This window comes from Melanaphis sacchari, unplaced genomic scaffold (genome assembly GCF_002803265.2).
Source record: "Melanaphis sacchari strain LSU unplaced genomic scaffold, SCAv2.0 Contig174_pilon_pilon, whole genome shotgun sequence".
NCBI lineage: Eukaryota > Metazoa > Arthropoda > Insecta > Hemiptera > Aphididae > Melanaphis > Melanaphis sacchari.
The window spans coordinates 265,540-283,557 of NW_020270814.1; the positions used below are offsets into that span (position 1 = coordinate 265,540).

Here is an 18,018-nt window from a genome sequence, read left to right on the forward strand (position 1 = left end):
TCATTCATTTAATCGTCTAAAACGTCTATGTATTATTGTAAGACAACCATCATTGCCGTGGAAAATATATTCAACTTTATGACTGTGCGAGAGATTCTTTTTCTTTCAACGACTCTTAAACGTATATACATGATGTACTTATACAAACGCGTATTGTCGTTCCATGCTCAAAGAATAATATATAGGTCGTTCGATATCGTTTATGAATTAAACATCGTTTTTATGTGCAATACCATGCATTTTCCTCCGCTATTAGAATACGAAATTTAAAAGTAGGTAACTATTAATAAATTCTGAGTATGTAACATAGTATTGTATACGCTTTTTACCACTTCGTTGTTGAAATCTTACTAGCAAAACTATATAGTTATACTTTTTCGGTTAAAAATATACACGTTATAATAAATATATATATAATGTTTATATAATAATTAATTTCTCTAGGAACATAATATATATTATTTAACTTTAATTTGAACCTTTTTTTAGCATTTTATAAAAAAATAAATGTGTAGGTAGGTAAAGACTTTAAATTTAACAACCTACAATTCATCAATTTACTTTACATTGACCATTTTCATCATCCATTTATGTACCAACATATAAAAGTATAGTAATTACTATATTTTTATAATTTTCAAATCGCGTCATTAATTGTTTGAAGAAAATAGTAGGTAACTACAATTTTTATAAACAGTCATCAAATTTTGTATTAGCTTTCTATTTTTTGTTAATTATTCATATTGACTATTATGTCGAGTTCTCAGCTTTAAATCTGATATTTCCTTTATTGTTTCAATTTCAAATTATTTTTTGTTATTAAAAATTAATATTGACTTTATACATTTTAAGTCTGGTTATGATCATTTTGATTTTAACGTATAATTATTACTGATTACTATTATTTTATGTGTTATTATAAAACACTTTAAAAAATTTGGTTATTTAGTCTTTTTTTATTAAAATTCAATCATTTTGTTTAAAATTATTAAGTTACTAATTAACAGAAAACCATTTATTTCATACATAAGATTTGAATTAATTAAGTAGTAAACATTGATGTTGTAATTCTAAGAAAACCGAATGAACTAATTAGGTATAATATCTATTCCCACGCCCTGTTACTTGTAATTTGTTGTAATAAAGTCTTTTTGAAATAAATTAAATAAAAATATCATTTTATTAAACATAAAACAATGCAAACCATTATTGGAGCATATTTACTTAAGCTTTTATTAGTTGGTACTAGACATTATTATGAACTTAACTATTATACATACTTCTTAGTATAAAATTTTAATTAATGAGAAACCACTCCTTCAAATTTTGTATTAGGAAAGTATATCAAAATTTCAAAAAAAAAAAATATATCTATTGAATAATTTACATTAGAAAAAGAAAAATTTTTATTTGAAAAAAGAAGTATATATCACCACAAGATACTCATCATGTAATACAAGCAATTTCAAGAATTAAAAAAATCAGTATTTGATGAATTTTAAAGGAAAAAATGTGGGTGAGCACGAATTATGAATCACCATGTATAACGCATACACATACAATACATAGATACGAATTTATTGTGATTCATGATGTTGGTAATAAAGTATAATATGCTTTTATAATAATAATAATTTCCATCTTAGTCCGTCAATACAAGTCACTGCTCTCAACACCAAATGACAAACATAATAAATGAATCATATTTAAATAACATTGATAATATATTATAATGACTATAAAGACGTCTAATTATTCTGAACTGAGAATTTAGATACCTACTAGTTATTAAATCAATAATAAATGAATTCAATCATTTCTATCTAAAATTATTATTTTATTTTATTTTTTCGGTAGGTATTACAAGTTTGATGAAACAATGAAAATAACATTTGAATGCTCAGTATTATTTAGAAATTGGAAATATATTACAATAGGCATACTATTGTATATTATATAGTCACATTTTTTTTTTTTTTTTTTTTTTTTTTTTTTGTTAGCTAATTAACTTCTAACGGTTGTCCTCTAGTTGTTTTATTTTCTATGAACATTGATTTTTTTTAATTTATTACGGACTGTAAAGAATTGAAATAATTTTTTTCTTTTACTTATTTATTATACATAATATATATTCGTTTTTTTTTTTTAGTTTCAATAAACTGAGCGATTGAACAAATATTCTTCTTTTATTTTGAAATAATTATTATTCATTTAAACTATTATTTAAAAAGATAAAATATTAAATTATTTATTTTAAAACGAAATGCAGTATTTCATTACAACTACGTAGGTAGTTAGCAAAGTCGTGCGCGGGCTTGAACACAAGGAGCGTAAATAATTATCCCTTAGCGCTTACCACCTACGTGAGCAATGTACAGTAAATAGTAGTGTGTAGGGCGGAACTGACTAATATATATTATACTATTATAGTATAGTATTTCTCTTTAATTATTATAATAATTAAATTTTACTTTTTAGCTTAAATGACGTTTTTAAATATAAATAAAATCATATTCAACTATACATAAGTCAAATACGCGTGTACTTAACTACAAAATTTTAAAATGTAAACCTTTTTATACATTACCTATACATATATAATACGTAGAAATAAACACTTTCAACATTTTTATCACCGATATATCTTAGTAATTATTAACCATTATATGATTATAACAGAAACATAAATATAGGTTACTATTTTTATATTTTAAAAATCCATCTCCTTGCAAAGAATTCTATCATTTTTTTTTTTTAGTAAGTAAGAATAGTAATACTGTTTTATCTCATTGGTTTTTATGTACCGGAAAAATATTATGGCATATAATTCAGGTCAAATGGGGTCGAGTAAAGAATTGATATTCAATTATGATTGAAGGTTAATATAAAATTATATTTACTTGTTTCATATTATTTTGTTTTAATTATTTTACTTCCTTATTTTTTCTTACCATTTTTAAATGCATATAAACAAAATATTCTTACTAGAGTTAATAAGTATAAATTATAATACATGTAATATAGCTATGCTATACATTTTGGTGTTATTTAATATTATCTATTTAATTATTATATATAGTTGCGTTGTCAATATAACATTGTTAAAAAAAAAAGGAACCCTAGACAAACAATTATTAGAAAATTTACATTTCTGCACTATGCCCATTATTTCTCTCCTTTGTCGTTGATAGATTTAAGAATCGTGGCGTTAATTAAATATCCGGTGTTTTACAGACGTGGTTTAATAATGTCTTGCAATGGTTAATTTAAAAGAAAATATTTTACTATTAATTGCTTATATTATATTTAGTTTTAAAAATCTTTGTAAAGGATTAACATATTTGAAAGTAAAATGTTTTGTAACTGCATACTGCAACCAACTGGCTAATTGAAAAAACTAGGCGTTAAAGTAGGTGCATGCAGACCTAACGAATATGGGTAGCCGTATTTATATGAATTATGCGCTATAATATCTTTATTTTTGTTGAACCGATTTTGCCTTGTTTTATTTTGTTTATACTTCCAAATTATACAACTACATATTATAATGCTTACGCGATAAAAACCATAATGCACTTCAAAGTTTTTTCATTGTTAAAACAGAACGAACATTTTATAATGTTTTAAAACTCACGACTAGAAATTATTAAAAAACCCAGTATTTATCAAATATTATCTATTAAGATAATAATTATTTCCAAGTGTTCCTATAGAGATAGGATATCACATCATATTGAAATCTCGATGTTATTCTATTTTGAAAACTTTATATTCCATTCAGTAATAATTAATTCACATTTAATTGTATTAATTCCACGAAAAAATAGTTAAACTATTCATTGGCGTTAATACTAATTAAAATAATTTTATGGGAACTTTAAATCCTTTTAAATCAGGTATGAATATTTTTTACAGTCTATTGTTATTGAATTTTTCCAAGAAAAAAATCAAACTTATATATAGATTTTGTTTATTAACTAAAACATTCATTAAGAGTGATATATTTTTATACAACAAAGTTACGATATTGATGTCTATATAAAATTTAAAAAAATATATTATTTGATATTTATTTAATTTATAAATATATATTTCATATTGTAATCTGTTATTCCTTATTATATTCAACGCTGCAAATTTTTATTTTAATATCTTAATAAGTATTGTATACCGAAATATGACGTAACATAATGATTTCAGATGGATTATGCGGACTCTCAAAGCGGTCTGCGCTCGTTGAATATTCCCCGGCACACCGGCATGGAACGTGGTGGGGCTATCAACCTCGTATTCGACGACAGCGTAAGTATTAAAAATTTTATTATTAGACTAAAAACAAAATACAAAAATCTTGTTATTTTATGGTGGTCGTGTTTTGTGTGATATGGTAATATAGTACATTGCTGCGATCCGGCCTGAACTGTACCAGAAAAGTAATCGAAGCTCGCATAGCTCGGATACCAGTTCGGCGTATTCGGGCAGCGACACCATGACCAGCGTGCATTCGGGGAGCGTTTCGGTGGAGGCGGACGAAGTTGACTTGTCAGGGCTCGTTGAGTCGATCGTTGACTCAGATGAAGACGACCTGGGTGACAGTAGTGAGAGTCTAACTGTCCGGGATACTGTCCGGGAATGCCTGGAAAAGGACCCCTCGGAACGGGCCGAGGACGACGTCGAGGTGCTGCTCGAGTTCACCCAGCACTTAAAAGCGTTCACCAATATGACGCTGGCCGTGCGCCGAGCACTATGCAGCGTTATGGTGTTCGCAGTCGTGGAGAAAGCCGGCACTGTGGTAATGAACGATGGCGAGGAGCTGGACTCGTGGAGCGTGCTGATCAATGGCCATGTTGAAGTTGAGCACGCTGATGGCGTTCCCGATCAACTGCATATGGGCGACAGCTTCGGCATAGTGCCTACTATGGAACGGCTGTACCATCGGGGCGTGATGAGAACAAAGTGCGACGATTGTCAGTTCGTTTGTATCACACAAACCGACTACTACAGGATACTCCATCAGGGCGAGGAGAACACCAAAAGACATGAAGATGACGGTGGCAAATTGGTCATGGTCACCGAACAAAGAGGTACATTGGAAGCCGGAAGACGGGGTCACGTAGTTATTAGGGTAAGTTCAACGCGATCTTGTCATGTACGCATGATAATATACGTTATACTGTCTTCAATCATCATCATAATATTATCGCATTACTATCGTTATTTTACTCATATGCATTCTGGTTGTAGGGAACACCAGAGAGACTGATGCTTCAACTGATCGAAGAGAATTCGGTTATAGATCCAACTTATGTAGAAGATTTTCTTTTAACGCATCGGACTTTCATTAAAAACTCAATGGAAGTTGCAAACCAATTGCTGAACTGGTTTAATGAACCATCTGCGAGGGACCGTGTCACCAGAGTGGTGCTATTATGGGTCAATAATCATTTCACCGATTTCGAAATGGATCCAGTGATGATGGACTTTGTAGAAAAGTTTGAAGCATGCCTAGAAGAGAATAAAATGGGTGGACAATTGAGATTGTTAAATATTGCTTGTGCTGCAAAGGCGAGAACTAGATGCGTTACTCTAGCCAGGCCGTCTAGGGATCAGGTGCTACATTTTTCCATTTTAGGAGGATATGAGAGAGGATTTGGAATATTTATTTCAAAAGTATGTATATTTTTCAAGTTTAATAAACGATTATAATTTAATTATGTACTTTAACAATTATAGGTCGATAAAAAATCGAAAGCCGAAGAGGTTGGTCTAAAACGAGGTGACCAAATTTTAGAAGTTAATGGACAAAGCTTTGAGCATGTAAATAATGCGCGTGCTTTAGAGATTCTTCGCGGAACTACTCACTTGAGTATTACTGTCAAGTCAAATCTATTAGGTAAATATTTTTATTTAATTTTAAATGTTATCGTAATTTTTAATAATTGTATACAATTTAACAGTGTTCAAAGAAATGCTTGCAACTCCTGACAACTCACCCCGACCAAGAGGTCGACAAAAGCCGTCTGTGGAAATCGCGCGTCTTCAAGACGACCCACGAGCACGGCCGTTGCTCACTGCTCATCTTCCTCCACCTATCCAACAACCCATTAAAACAAACGCATCCAACACATCAAGTGGTGGAGGTTTTATGACTCTCGGCCCCAAGAAACGACTTCAGCGGGCTCTGATGAAAATGAATATCTTACCAAAAAATATTATTGGTGACGTGTGTGATGATAGTTCGGTGTCGGCTAAATCTGACTCTAGCTCAAATTTTAAACAGTCACATAGCCACCCGGATTTGACCTCAATATCATATCTGGACGATACAAGGGTAGCAGCGGATTATCCAGAACACGTACTAAAAGTTTATAAACCCGATCAGACCTGCAAATATCTATTGGTGCATAAAGAAACTACAGCTCATGAAGTAGTCATGCTTGCATTACAAGAATTTGGAATCACAGAACCGAGTTCAGTTTATTCCTTATGTGAAGTGTCAGTGTCAGAAGGGGGTATAATTAAACAGAAAAGATTGCAAGATCAACTACAAAATTTAGCTGAACGAATTGGTCTTAGTAGTAGGTGAGTTCCAAACTTAAACTTGTGTATTTTATTTATTTTTTGAATTTCCAAATTTTAATTTAATCTTTCATTCATTTTTCTAGATATTACTTAAAAAATGTCAATAATACTGAAACATTAGTTGGAGATGAACTTGCAGCTGATTTAATAAGGGAAAGTCATGTACATTTTTTACAATTAAATGCTGTTGAAGTGGCAGTACAACTAACACTACAAGACTTTTCCATATTTAGGCAAATTGAAGCAACAGAATATGTTGATGACTTATTTCAATTAGACAGTCGTTATGGAACACCAATGCTATCTAAATTTGCTGAAGTATGCTGGTTATTTTTTTAAGTACATTTTATATAGTTATAATTAATTAAATTTTAAAACTTTTTAGCTGGTGAATACAGAAATGTTTTGGGTTGTAACGGAAATTTGCTCTGAGCACAACCTTATAAGACGGTCAAAAATGATCAAACAGTTTATAAAAGTTGCACGTATGTAAAAAAAAAAAATAGATTGATTAAATATTTAATTATTTCTTCTCATTTAATTTTTATTCATTAAATATTTAATTTTATTTATTTAGGTCAATGTAAGGAATGTAAAAATTTTAATTCTATGTTTGCCATAATTTCTGGACTTGGACATGGAGCTGTTAGCCGTTTACGCCAATCGTGGGAAAAACTACCCACAAAATATCAAAGATTATTTAGTGATCTTCAAGATTTAATGGATCCTTCAAGAAACATGAGTAAATATCGTCAACTAGTCAGCAACGAACAATCTCAACCTCCAATTGTAAGTTCAATTTGGTTTTAAAAGTAAAAAATTTATGATAAAGGTACTAATCTTTAAATTTTTTAGATTCCATTTTATCCTGTAGTTAAGAAAGATCTAACATTTATTCATCTTGGTAATGATACACATGTAGAAAATTTGATTAATTTTGAAAAGTTAAGAATGATTGCCAAAGAAATTAGAAATCTAACAAACATGTGCTCATCACCTTATGACTTACTTACAATGTTAGAACTTGGTGGACAACCTACATCTAATGCTATGGTAGCTTTAAATCAGCTTACTACGGGTGTAACTGGAAGTGCTCATCAGGGTGGTGCTGCCACTTTTAAAAGGAGAAAAAAGTCAACTGCTGCCCCAAATCCAAAAAAGATGTTTGAAGAGGTGTGTATATTAATATAATATATGAGTTTTTGCTGTACATGACTAAACATTTAAAAAAAAAAAATTATTTCAGGCCCAAATGGTTAGAAGAGTTAAGGCTTATTTGGCAAAAATGAAAGTAATCACTGATGAAGAAAAATTACACGAACTATCAATGAGTTGCGAAGGTTCTAGTACTGGTGGATCTATAATGGGATCTGGACCAATAAGAAAACGACATCCATCACCTACGCTTTCAACTGCTAGTAGTGCTAGTAGTGCTAGTGAAGGATTAAAGAATACTGGTCCCAAATTTGGTAACTATTATAATTATTATAACTGTTTATATTCTTATTTATTTATGTTTTTATATCCTAATATACTTATTATTAGGTTCTGCTTCGCCACAAGCTGTACGAAAGTTATTGTCTTTGAGTGAGCCAAGCAAAACCAGATTACACCAGCCCAGGTATCATATGGCACCTTCTCCGGGTCCACCAACTCGTCGCAACATCCACCAACCACCTAGTGTTCCAGCAACATCTCATGAACGTTCTCATTCAGATACTACCCCTCTAAACCCTCCACCACCTTTACTCTTATCATCTGTTGATCTTAATGCTGAAAGCAGTAGTGTTACTAGTTTATCAAACCTGTCATTAAGAAAGACTGTGACATCTAGTAAGTTAATTTATATAACCTATTAAAATCAGTACACAAATGTATACTCATTAAAGTTTGTCCTAGCGGGATCAGTGACATCCAGCGATTCAGGACACTCGACACAAACGAGCGGATCAACAGATGTTTGCATGCCTCCGGGAGCATCACCTCCACCACCACTCCACCTGAGGAGACATTCGGTACTACAACCTCCAGGTACTAACCGATATATTAATTTATTTTTATTTCAATTATTTTATTTAAGCTAATTATTTTTATAATTATTAGCGAATTATCAGATTGGAAACCGTCCTATTTATTCATCAAACATGCAGATGATGGGATCATCGACCAACTGTGTGCGGACAAGACCACCACCAGCTTATAACACAAGTGTTGCCCAAATGGCAGCTAGGATGCACCGTTTAGGTAGAGCACATTCACATGAAGGTGTCACGTCAACATACTATCTACGAGATGATGGTGATGATGATGATGGTAAATATGAATAAACTTATTTGCTTTTGTTGATTATTGTTTTTTATTAGTTTTTGTTTTTGAATCATTGTTTAGATGATGAAGATGCACAAGTGTCTGCTGTATGACTAGTCAACCACCCATGATGTAAAAAAAATGGCCATGAACATATCAAAAAAAGAATTGCTTGTAAAAATTTTAAAAATATTATTTCCATTAATTTATAAGTACAAATGAATGATTTGAATGTATTTGTTTATTAAGATACATTCAATTTAACAATATAATGTTAAAAAAAATTTAAGGTTCTTCCAAAATACTTAGTACCTAATTTTCTTTTTATGTTTTCTACCAATTTTTCAATTTTAATTCGCGCAGAATAACAAATAAATACTGATCTAGTTATCGTTTTTATTTTATTTTATTATGTGTATATATATATATATAACATGTATCACTATATATATAATTATTTTAACATGTTTTTTATTTTGTTATTTAATTTTACCGACCAAAATACAAATTTCAATCATTATTATAAAATGTCTAAATATAATGTAAACTTATCTTTCAATATAAGATAGAGTACATTTAATTTAAGAGACACCTATTATTTACATAATAACATAATATGTAAGAAATCTATTATTTTGGTCAAAAAAGTATTATTATTTTTTATGCAATTATAAGTTAACTGGTTTAATCAATTCATCTAAGCCAATCACATTATGTAATCTTAATTTATTAGATTATTAATTTTGTGTTATGATTTATACATTATTTTTTTTTCATTTGTTTTTAAATTTTATTCCTAAATTTTATATTGTATATCTAACTTTGAATTTTAATTTATGTATTGTTGCTACTGACTGAGTATGTGTATATTATTCGTAAAGATTATCGTGTTTTTTTAAATTTTATTTTTATTTACTTTCTACCATGACATTAAGCTATATGTATATGTTTAAACATAAACGAAACTATACCAAATCATAATTATTACTACAATCACTGGTATTCTACATCTAAATCCTGTACACATTTAATACATCAACTTGATCTATAGTCATATTCTGTAAGGAAATAAAAAGAAAACCTTACAACTAAGAAATTTTTATAATATTTATTTTGGAATTCCCAAGTATTTAGTGTATTTCTGGTATAAAAATGTAATTTTTTAAATAAATAATCATGAATACCAGTTTAAGATTAAAATTATCTGCTACTATATAGTTTATTAACTGAGCATTATAAAAAAGCATAGTTGCATATTTATGGTAAAGAAGTGGAAGATGGCAATTTGTTTTTAAATAGTAAATCGAATAAGAATGATATAAATGTTTACACTTAACTTTGAGTTATTCTTAATAAAAGTTAAGTATATTATTATTATAATATGACTGATTTCTATTATAGGTACTTAAATTAGAATATGAAATACAATTTTCCAAAAACAGATGGGTAACAACAAATATTTTATAACTAAAAAGTATATTATTTTTAAATTTGAATATTTGCTCTTACCTACTTCTGAACGGTTCAATAAATAAAATGGTCAAATGAAAATTCTATTTGAGATACGAGAAATATAAACCTAATTTATATTTTGATCATATCTTAAGGTTTTTGCTTATTCGAGCATATATTTATACTTTATTTAACTAACTGCAGCAAATGATTCATCTTTACAAGTATGGAGATCATGATAATTTGTAAATTGCATTTATTAATACCTACTAATAGTAATAATCTATTAATTCTATCAACATTTCACGACTTGTAAAACCAAACCATTGTTCGTGCACCGTCAACCGCATACCACGTGGCGGTTGTCGATCGTCGCAAATCTCGATCCCGTGCCACCGGTTATCACTTTATCAGCGGTCAACCAGTTGTGCGTGTACCGCCGACCGCTGTGCTTGTCGGCCTGTAAAGCGCGTCAAAACGTCGACATTCTCGCGCCCTCGTCACCTCGTATTTTATGAATCTGCGTGCCGTTTCGACCACGGGTTTCAGTTGGTTTTTATTTCTCTTTTTAGCGAGTAAAGCTTACCGCGACGGCTTCGTACTTTCAATCGCTAGTTTGAATTTTACGCCCCCCGACGCGCGTTACCGTTCGTCATCAGACACACCCAACATCCGACCGTAAGCCAGTCGTTTGCGTTACCGTCATTGTTTGTCGTCGGATTGAATCCCCCCCCCCCCGGGTGCGTGTACAGCCGTTTCGATTGCGTCGTAGTTTTTCAGTGTTTTTTTTTTGGGTGGCGGGAGGGTACATGCCGCCGTTCGCATTTTTGTGCTCGTCCGTTGATGGGCCCACGAGATGTCCATCCGTAGTCCGTGGTGCAACGGTCTGCCTTGTGCAAAATTCAGCCATCTTCAGGGGTGCCAGTTGACCTGTTTTTACCTTTGTCGAGGTCGGAGGTACCCGTGACAACCGTTGCCGTTATCAAGGCGTCCGCCGCAGCAGCTGTCTTATCACCACTACGTTCAAATAACAAAGAGATTGTTTTGTTCTTCTTCGTTTGGCGTGAGCGCGTGACCCATATATAGGTACGTCCGACAGCGCATTTTATCATAATTTTGTATTTATTTAATTAGATAGTTACGTATCCAATAATACTTTTTATGGGGCTCTACGCCCGACATTTAGCATTGTCATATTTTTATAACATAATTTTAAGTACCTATTCCTTAGTCCTTACACCACGCACTTAACAAGGTACACGTTCGCCAGTGTCGTGCGACCAGCTAACAATAAAGGCCAATACAGGAGCGTAATTAAGGGGTGTGAGGGAATAGACCCCCTCCCCCAAAGTCTATATAATATGTATATTTATTTATTGATTTGTAGCTTGTGAAATTATGTGTTTTATCATTCTGACATCACTAAAAAATATAATAAATAGAAATTCTATCTATAATATTAATTCATAAATCAATTGTACTAGACTCTGATGATATGATTGACGAGTTGGCTAAAAGAAAATTAGAGATTCTTTTATAAACAGTACAAAAAAAGAGCTATGTATTATTATATTATATTACAAATAAAATAAATTTAATATTTTAATAATTATTATTTAATTTATAAGTAAAATTTAATTTTAATATATTCAATATTTATATTTTGAAGAATTTATTATTATATTGTATAGGTACTAAATTTTGTAAAATTTTAAAGCAATATTTATTATTTATTAATACATTTTGTGTATCTATATGTTAGCTTATAGATTTTTGATGAAATAGTATTCTCAAATAACCATTATCACTGTACTTAAAAATATAAGTATTTTGTGTGTAAAAAAATTGTCTATCCTCCCTAAGACAAATTCCTAATTACACCAGTGGGTCAATAAGTAGTTAAATATATAATTTGATCGCCTTTAAAGGTGGATAGTTAATGTTTATAGCAAATTATACTTATTTTATACTTTTGAGGTACAAATTGAAAATCCCAGTAATCCTATAAAATAACCGAAAATTGGTATTTTAGGCAAAATAAATTCTCGACAAAATTGATTTGATTTTAATGATGCGCAACTCAAAAATAAATACAATAAAAAGGTACTTGAAATTTTTCGAATTTTTTTTTATTATTGAAAATTTGTTCTACCTAGGACAAAAAGCTTGACATTTCAATACGAGGTTTTTATAGGTACGTTATCATTTCAACTTAAACAACTTAAAATATATTAAAGATATATATAATTTTATATATAATATATGGGCGCAATTTTTTCTATAGGTATTTGATGTTCAAATTCACTAAAATTAGCAATTATTTTTAATAAGTATACATTGTAAATTGATATACATTTTGATATTCATTAACTATTATTCACAATTAAAATTTGATACAAACTTGCACATAAGTAGTTTTTACTGAAACTAAAAAATAAATAAACACAATTTTTGTTGACATTTTAAGTACAAATTTAGACGAATAATGTATTAAAATAATAAGTATAATAGTTTTAGTTATGTTGTTGTAAATTAAAAATATTGTTTGGAACTAAAAGAACTATAACGTATATAATATTATAATTTATGTACAAAAAGTCACAGTGACATTTTTAAAACATTTAAATTAATTTTATGCACTCGCCTTACTACGAAACTATTCACGCCGTTCTACGGCAAATCAGTATCGACTCAAAAATCAACAACAATAATTAAATTATATTATATAAATATAATATAGGTACTTAACTTATAATATAATAGTTTCAATAAATAATAAATATACAATGTTTTCGTTAGATATTAATTCAACATTACTGAAAGTAAAATTACTTTAATAGCAACATAAATTTACTAAAAATGTTCTTAGTGATATTGACTAATTGGCCGTATTTGCTCAGAATTGTTTTTCATGTATAACTATTTATCATTGAATTCAAATTAAACACATCCATTTCAGTACAGACTTGTTCAACGACGAGGTATACTTACCGACTTCAGTAATATACAGCAGAGCTATTATCTACTGGCAGTGTTGGGATTTATCTAGATGAAAATATTATTATCTATTATCTTATCTAGATTAAATTTTACTAGTCATCTTTTTTTTTATCTTAGATAAAAAATTCAGTTATCTATATTAATTTATCTAGATATTTTTTATGTATAAGTATTATACATTATATACATTATATTACAGTATTATATTTTATAAGTATTTATTTAATATTAAAGTACTTATATACGTTTTTACATTTTATGTTTGAAAACCATAATAATGTAATTTAATAGATATAATATAATTTTATGATAGTACAAATTTAAAGCAGCCACAATTCATAACGTATAAACATATCTTGATAGTCTGTACTCAGTAGCCAATAATTGTTGGCTGTTGTGTTATTTCCATTTATTAATATGTACATTTTACCTGCAGGTCATTTCTTATTAGTTATATTTTCTGTTCGATAATGGAAAACACAACATTTTATATGATATATATAAAATACTAATTACTCATAATAATGATAGCCTGTTTCTGCAAATACCTTTTAATAATAGTTATGCATTTATTACTGCATATAATATTATGTTCCTATATCCCTTGGAATTACCCATGAGAACATACGGGTCTGTCTCCTACACGGTACACGGCCCGTAGACGTTGATTGTACAACTGCAGCTATATTATATTATTATTGTCATTTTGTCATTCTCTAGTGCTCTTATTGTTGTTATCTAGGTTCTTACCTATCCTTATTTCGGGTTTTGACTAGTGATATTTAAAATATTTAAGTATGAAACGGTTCTTTACTGGAACATTTGTAATAGTTCTAGTGGCTTATTTTGGGTGGTCGAAGGAACCGGTCACTCCCCTTGGTTTGTAAAGTTTACAGATAAGGTTAAATAGTATAGTACATGGCAATAGAGTATCTAGGATTTTTCCACGGATTGTGGGGTGGGGGAGATATAAAGATTTTAATGGACATATTTAGTAAGCAGATATATTTATATTATTATATACAATACGTTATACCTATTGCTTACAAAATTTAGTCTCCGTGAATTGGGTGAGTATGACTCCTATTACCTCCCCTCGTATCTACGCCACTGATAATTGGTATTTAATCTAGTAATTCTCCTTATCTTGGGAAGTTTCTAGTAAAGCCTCTGCATGTCTACATAGTTTTTGCATGATATAAAAATACAAAAATATGATTATTTATTTTTTTTATCTATTATCTATTATCTAAATACTTTAGTAATTTTTATCTACTATCTTTATCTAGATAAATTCCTTTCAATAATCTATTATCTTTATCTAGATAATATTTAAGTTATCTATTCCCAACACTGTCTACTGGCTACCTGAATTCTTGCAATGTATGTAGATATATACTCATAAATCGAAAATCAAATAATTAAAAATATGTAAAAACTTTTTATGAGTGGATGATTACACGGCGCTCTGGATAGGCATTTTGAGTACATCGCTGCCTCCAATGCGTTACTTACATCTCAGCACAGCTGTAACTTATTAGTTAGATGCTTATAACTGAGTTATAAGTTATAACATTTACATAATATTATGTTTTTCTTCAGCTCGTGCTCATTGCAGACAAAATTATGGAATCATAAATCCATTTAGTACAAATAGAATCAGTTAATTCGATTTTATTTTCCTTTTTTTTTTTTACATCTAAATATTATAAAAAAAAAAACATCTTTTTATCATATTTTTCTTATTATTAAACATTTTTTTTTTTTATACTATATATATTTTTTTGTATATTTTACAAGTAAATGTACAAATAACTGTGTGTAGCAATACATTAAAATAATATGAAATATTTGATTAAAAAAAAAAAAAATTAATAAATATTATCATAAATTTGTATTATAATAAAAGTACGCACAAAATTACGATAATAACAATCACGCGGTATGTCTTCGTTATGAACTATTTATTTTAGTTGAATAATTTGGCTTGAATATTGATTCTTATTGTATTTAAAAAAGATTATAAATCCCTATAATTGGATTTAGACAAAATCTTTTAATAAAAGATGCTTTCGTATTTAATACCTACAACTGAATTAATTTACAATAATTTTAAACGTAAAAACGTATCTACGACAAAAGATCAAATGCAAATGTGCAAATGAAAAACAGCGAACAGTCAATACTTGTTATAAGTACTGATAGACATTTTTGCGCCCTGTTGCAGGCAGCCAGTGTTAGCATCAGTATAAACGGAATATGCTTTACCAGTACCAGTATTTCAAAACTGTTATAATATTTCCTATTACTGCTGGAATAATACAGATTTTAGTGCCATATAGTTGATGTTATTTGAAAAAGTAAATAGGATATACAGAGAAATTGCTACCCCGCAACTGGTATTCACCACCATCATCATTATTATATTGTGATTTGTACTAGATGCTAATTGTCTTAGCTTAATCCCATCTTACTGCGTTAGAAAAATGTTTAATACCATTTCATTGATATTAAAAGTCTCCATATAATATTATTAATATCAACTTATAACTGAATTAAAGTTAATTAGGTGTAATACTAAAACGTTCGAAGAAGAAATTAAGTTTTTTGACTGTCAATAAAGAAAAAATCTAAAATCTGAATATCATGTTAAATTCGAAAATTGACCATAAAATATAGGCACACAAATTATTCAGAAATTTGAATATAATACGATTTTTTAAATTTTCAAAAATAAACCAAGATAAGTACATAATTAAATTAAACTTTATATACTTTTATGTTAATCAAATAATTATTAAGTTATTAATTTATTAGGAAACTTGAAACCACGATACACTTATCAATATAAAATTTATTCAATAAACCGAATATTACCCAGTTAGTAACACACACACAACGAATATAAACATGTATAATACGAGTATACATAACTTAAAATAAAATTAAAGACACTATTAATTTAACTCAACCTTCGTAATTATGTTATTCAAATGAAAAACGTAATTATTCAATTTGTTAACTTTTAATATAAAAATAAAATCCAGTTATTACTTTGTATTTATACATTTTTTTATTAAATATAAATTTAATATACATAAATTTACCTTATTTAAACATTTAAAAAACGTTTATATATACTTGATTTAAATATAATAAGACATAATCATTAATTAAAACTTCTTGCATATGTAATTATTTAGCTACTTATATATTATTAGTCTACTAATATTAACCGCCAGCACTGATTGCTAAACTTTCATTACTTTGTTATTTATCACATATATGTACATACTATATTAACTAAAAATATCAACACACTACTACCGCCTTAGGATATAATCCATTATAGCTATTTTTGTAATAATCGTATTTTATATTTATAAATCGTGGAGAAATATATTTTTATTATTATTATTATTATGTACATCCTTACTGTAATTTTAATATCAATAGTATTCATAATCTACTATCAGTATACTAGCCATCAAATTTAAAAATAGAATAATTAAAATTTACTATCCGAAGTTACCATAGAATTTGTCACTGAATGACGAAAAAAATTTTGAAATTGTAACATAATCAAAAATTAAATTTATTTTATATTATTTACATTATTTTCAGGATATTAAAAAAAAAATGAAGGATGTGTAACATGTACCCGAAAGCTGAAATTAAATATTTATAAAAAATCTTTTCTTTTCTTTTTTAAATATAAAATGTGGAATTTTTATTTTTAAATTATGCGCAGCAATTTGTAAATATTATCTGTATTTAAGAACGATGTTTAACGTAAATTTTAATTACATATATTCAAATATTACTCAATACTAATTATAAATAAAAAAAAATGTTTAAAAAAATATTTTGAAATTATATACGTAAAAATATTACTTAAATGGCACCCCATTTAACTTACTATTAATTATATTCTAAAAACGATTTTTTTCTCATTTTATAAGCCAATAATTAAGAAAAAAGTTTAATGTAAAAAAGTATACGTTAAAATTCTTGTAGGATAATTAATTCAAAAAATATTTTGTTTTAGCAGTTTTTTACTTATCTTAAATATTTTAAACGGAAATTAAAAAAATCGAATAAGCACTTTTCTTTGAAGTTCAACTCTCTTGAGTCACAGTATTAGATTCACAAATTATTACGAAACTTTACATAATTCATTTTTTTATGGTTTTAAACAAATTCCATGGGTAGCCAGATTAAATTAAAAAGAATATATATATACCACCCTAATGTTAACTACACGGCTACACTGAAATCTTCAAATACTGACACTCTCAGTCGTGATTGTATTTTACGCGCACAAACCACTGTCATAGGATTTTTTTTTTTTTTGTGCATGCGCTAATCGTTACGAGTAGGAATAACCTTTATTATTATTTATTCAACATTTTCTAAAATTATAAACTGTTATAGGTAAATTATAAAAATCAAACAATATCTACTTCTTGGAATATAACAAATATAAAATTATACAGGCATATAATTTTAAAAAAAAATTTACATCAGAATTTATAACCCCTTTTATACATTATGAAAGTGGCGAAAAGTGTAATGATGGTAAAAATAACACATCAAAATATGTAACTCTTAATAAAGAATATGAAAATGGTGAGTTGTGATATGGTGATGAATGGGAAAAATTAGAGGATAGACGTG

The 18,018-nt window shown here is 28.5% G+C and overlaps 1 protein-coding gene across 4 annotated transcripts in view; it reads left to right on the forward strand.

The window, feature by feature from the left end:
* LOC112592433 (rap guanine nucleotide exchange factor 2) overlaps positions 1-9,021 on the forward strand; it is a 65,681-nt gene extending 56,660 nt beyond the window's left edge. For 3 of the 4 annotated variants that reach the window (XM_025336486.1, XM_025336487.1, XM_025336484.1), the window contains 14 exons: positions 4,201-4,302; positions 4,397-5,125; positions 5,245-5,670; positions 5,734-5,893; positions 5,958-6,582; positions 6,666-6,900; positions 6,968-7,067; positions 7,160-7,371; positions 7,438-7,755; positions 7,829-8,051; positions 8,128-8,415; positions 8,482-8,613; positions 8,686-8,895; positions 8,971-9,021. In XM_025336486.1, the coding sequence (XP_025192271.1) occupies positions 4,201-4,302; positions 4,397-5,125; positions 5,245-5,670; positions 5,734-5,893; positions 5,958-6,582; positions 6,666-6,900; positions 6,968-7,067; positions 7,160-7,371; positions 7,438-7,755; positions 7,829-8,051; positions 8,128-8,415; positions 8,482-8,613; positions 8,686-8,895; positions 8,971-9,002 (3,792 nt within the window). In that variant the 3' untranslated portion in view covers positions 9,003-9,021. Of the gene's footprint in view, positions 1-4,200; positions 4,303-4,396; positions 5,126-5,244; positions 5,671-5,733; positions 5,894-5,957; positions 6,583-6,665; positions 6,901-6,967; positions 7,068-7,159; positions 7,372-7,437; positions 7,756-7,828; positions 8,052-8,127; positions 8,416-8,471; positions 8,614-8,685; positions 8,896-8,970 lie in introns of those variants that run through there. The other variant, XM_025336485.1, reaches the window with a different exon arrangement.
* The last annotated feature ends 8,997 nt before the right edge of the window (positions 9,022-18,018 follow it).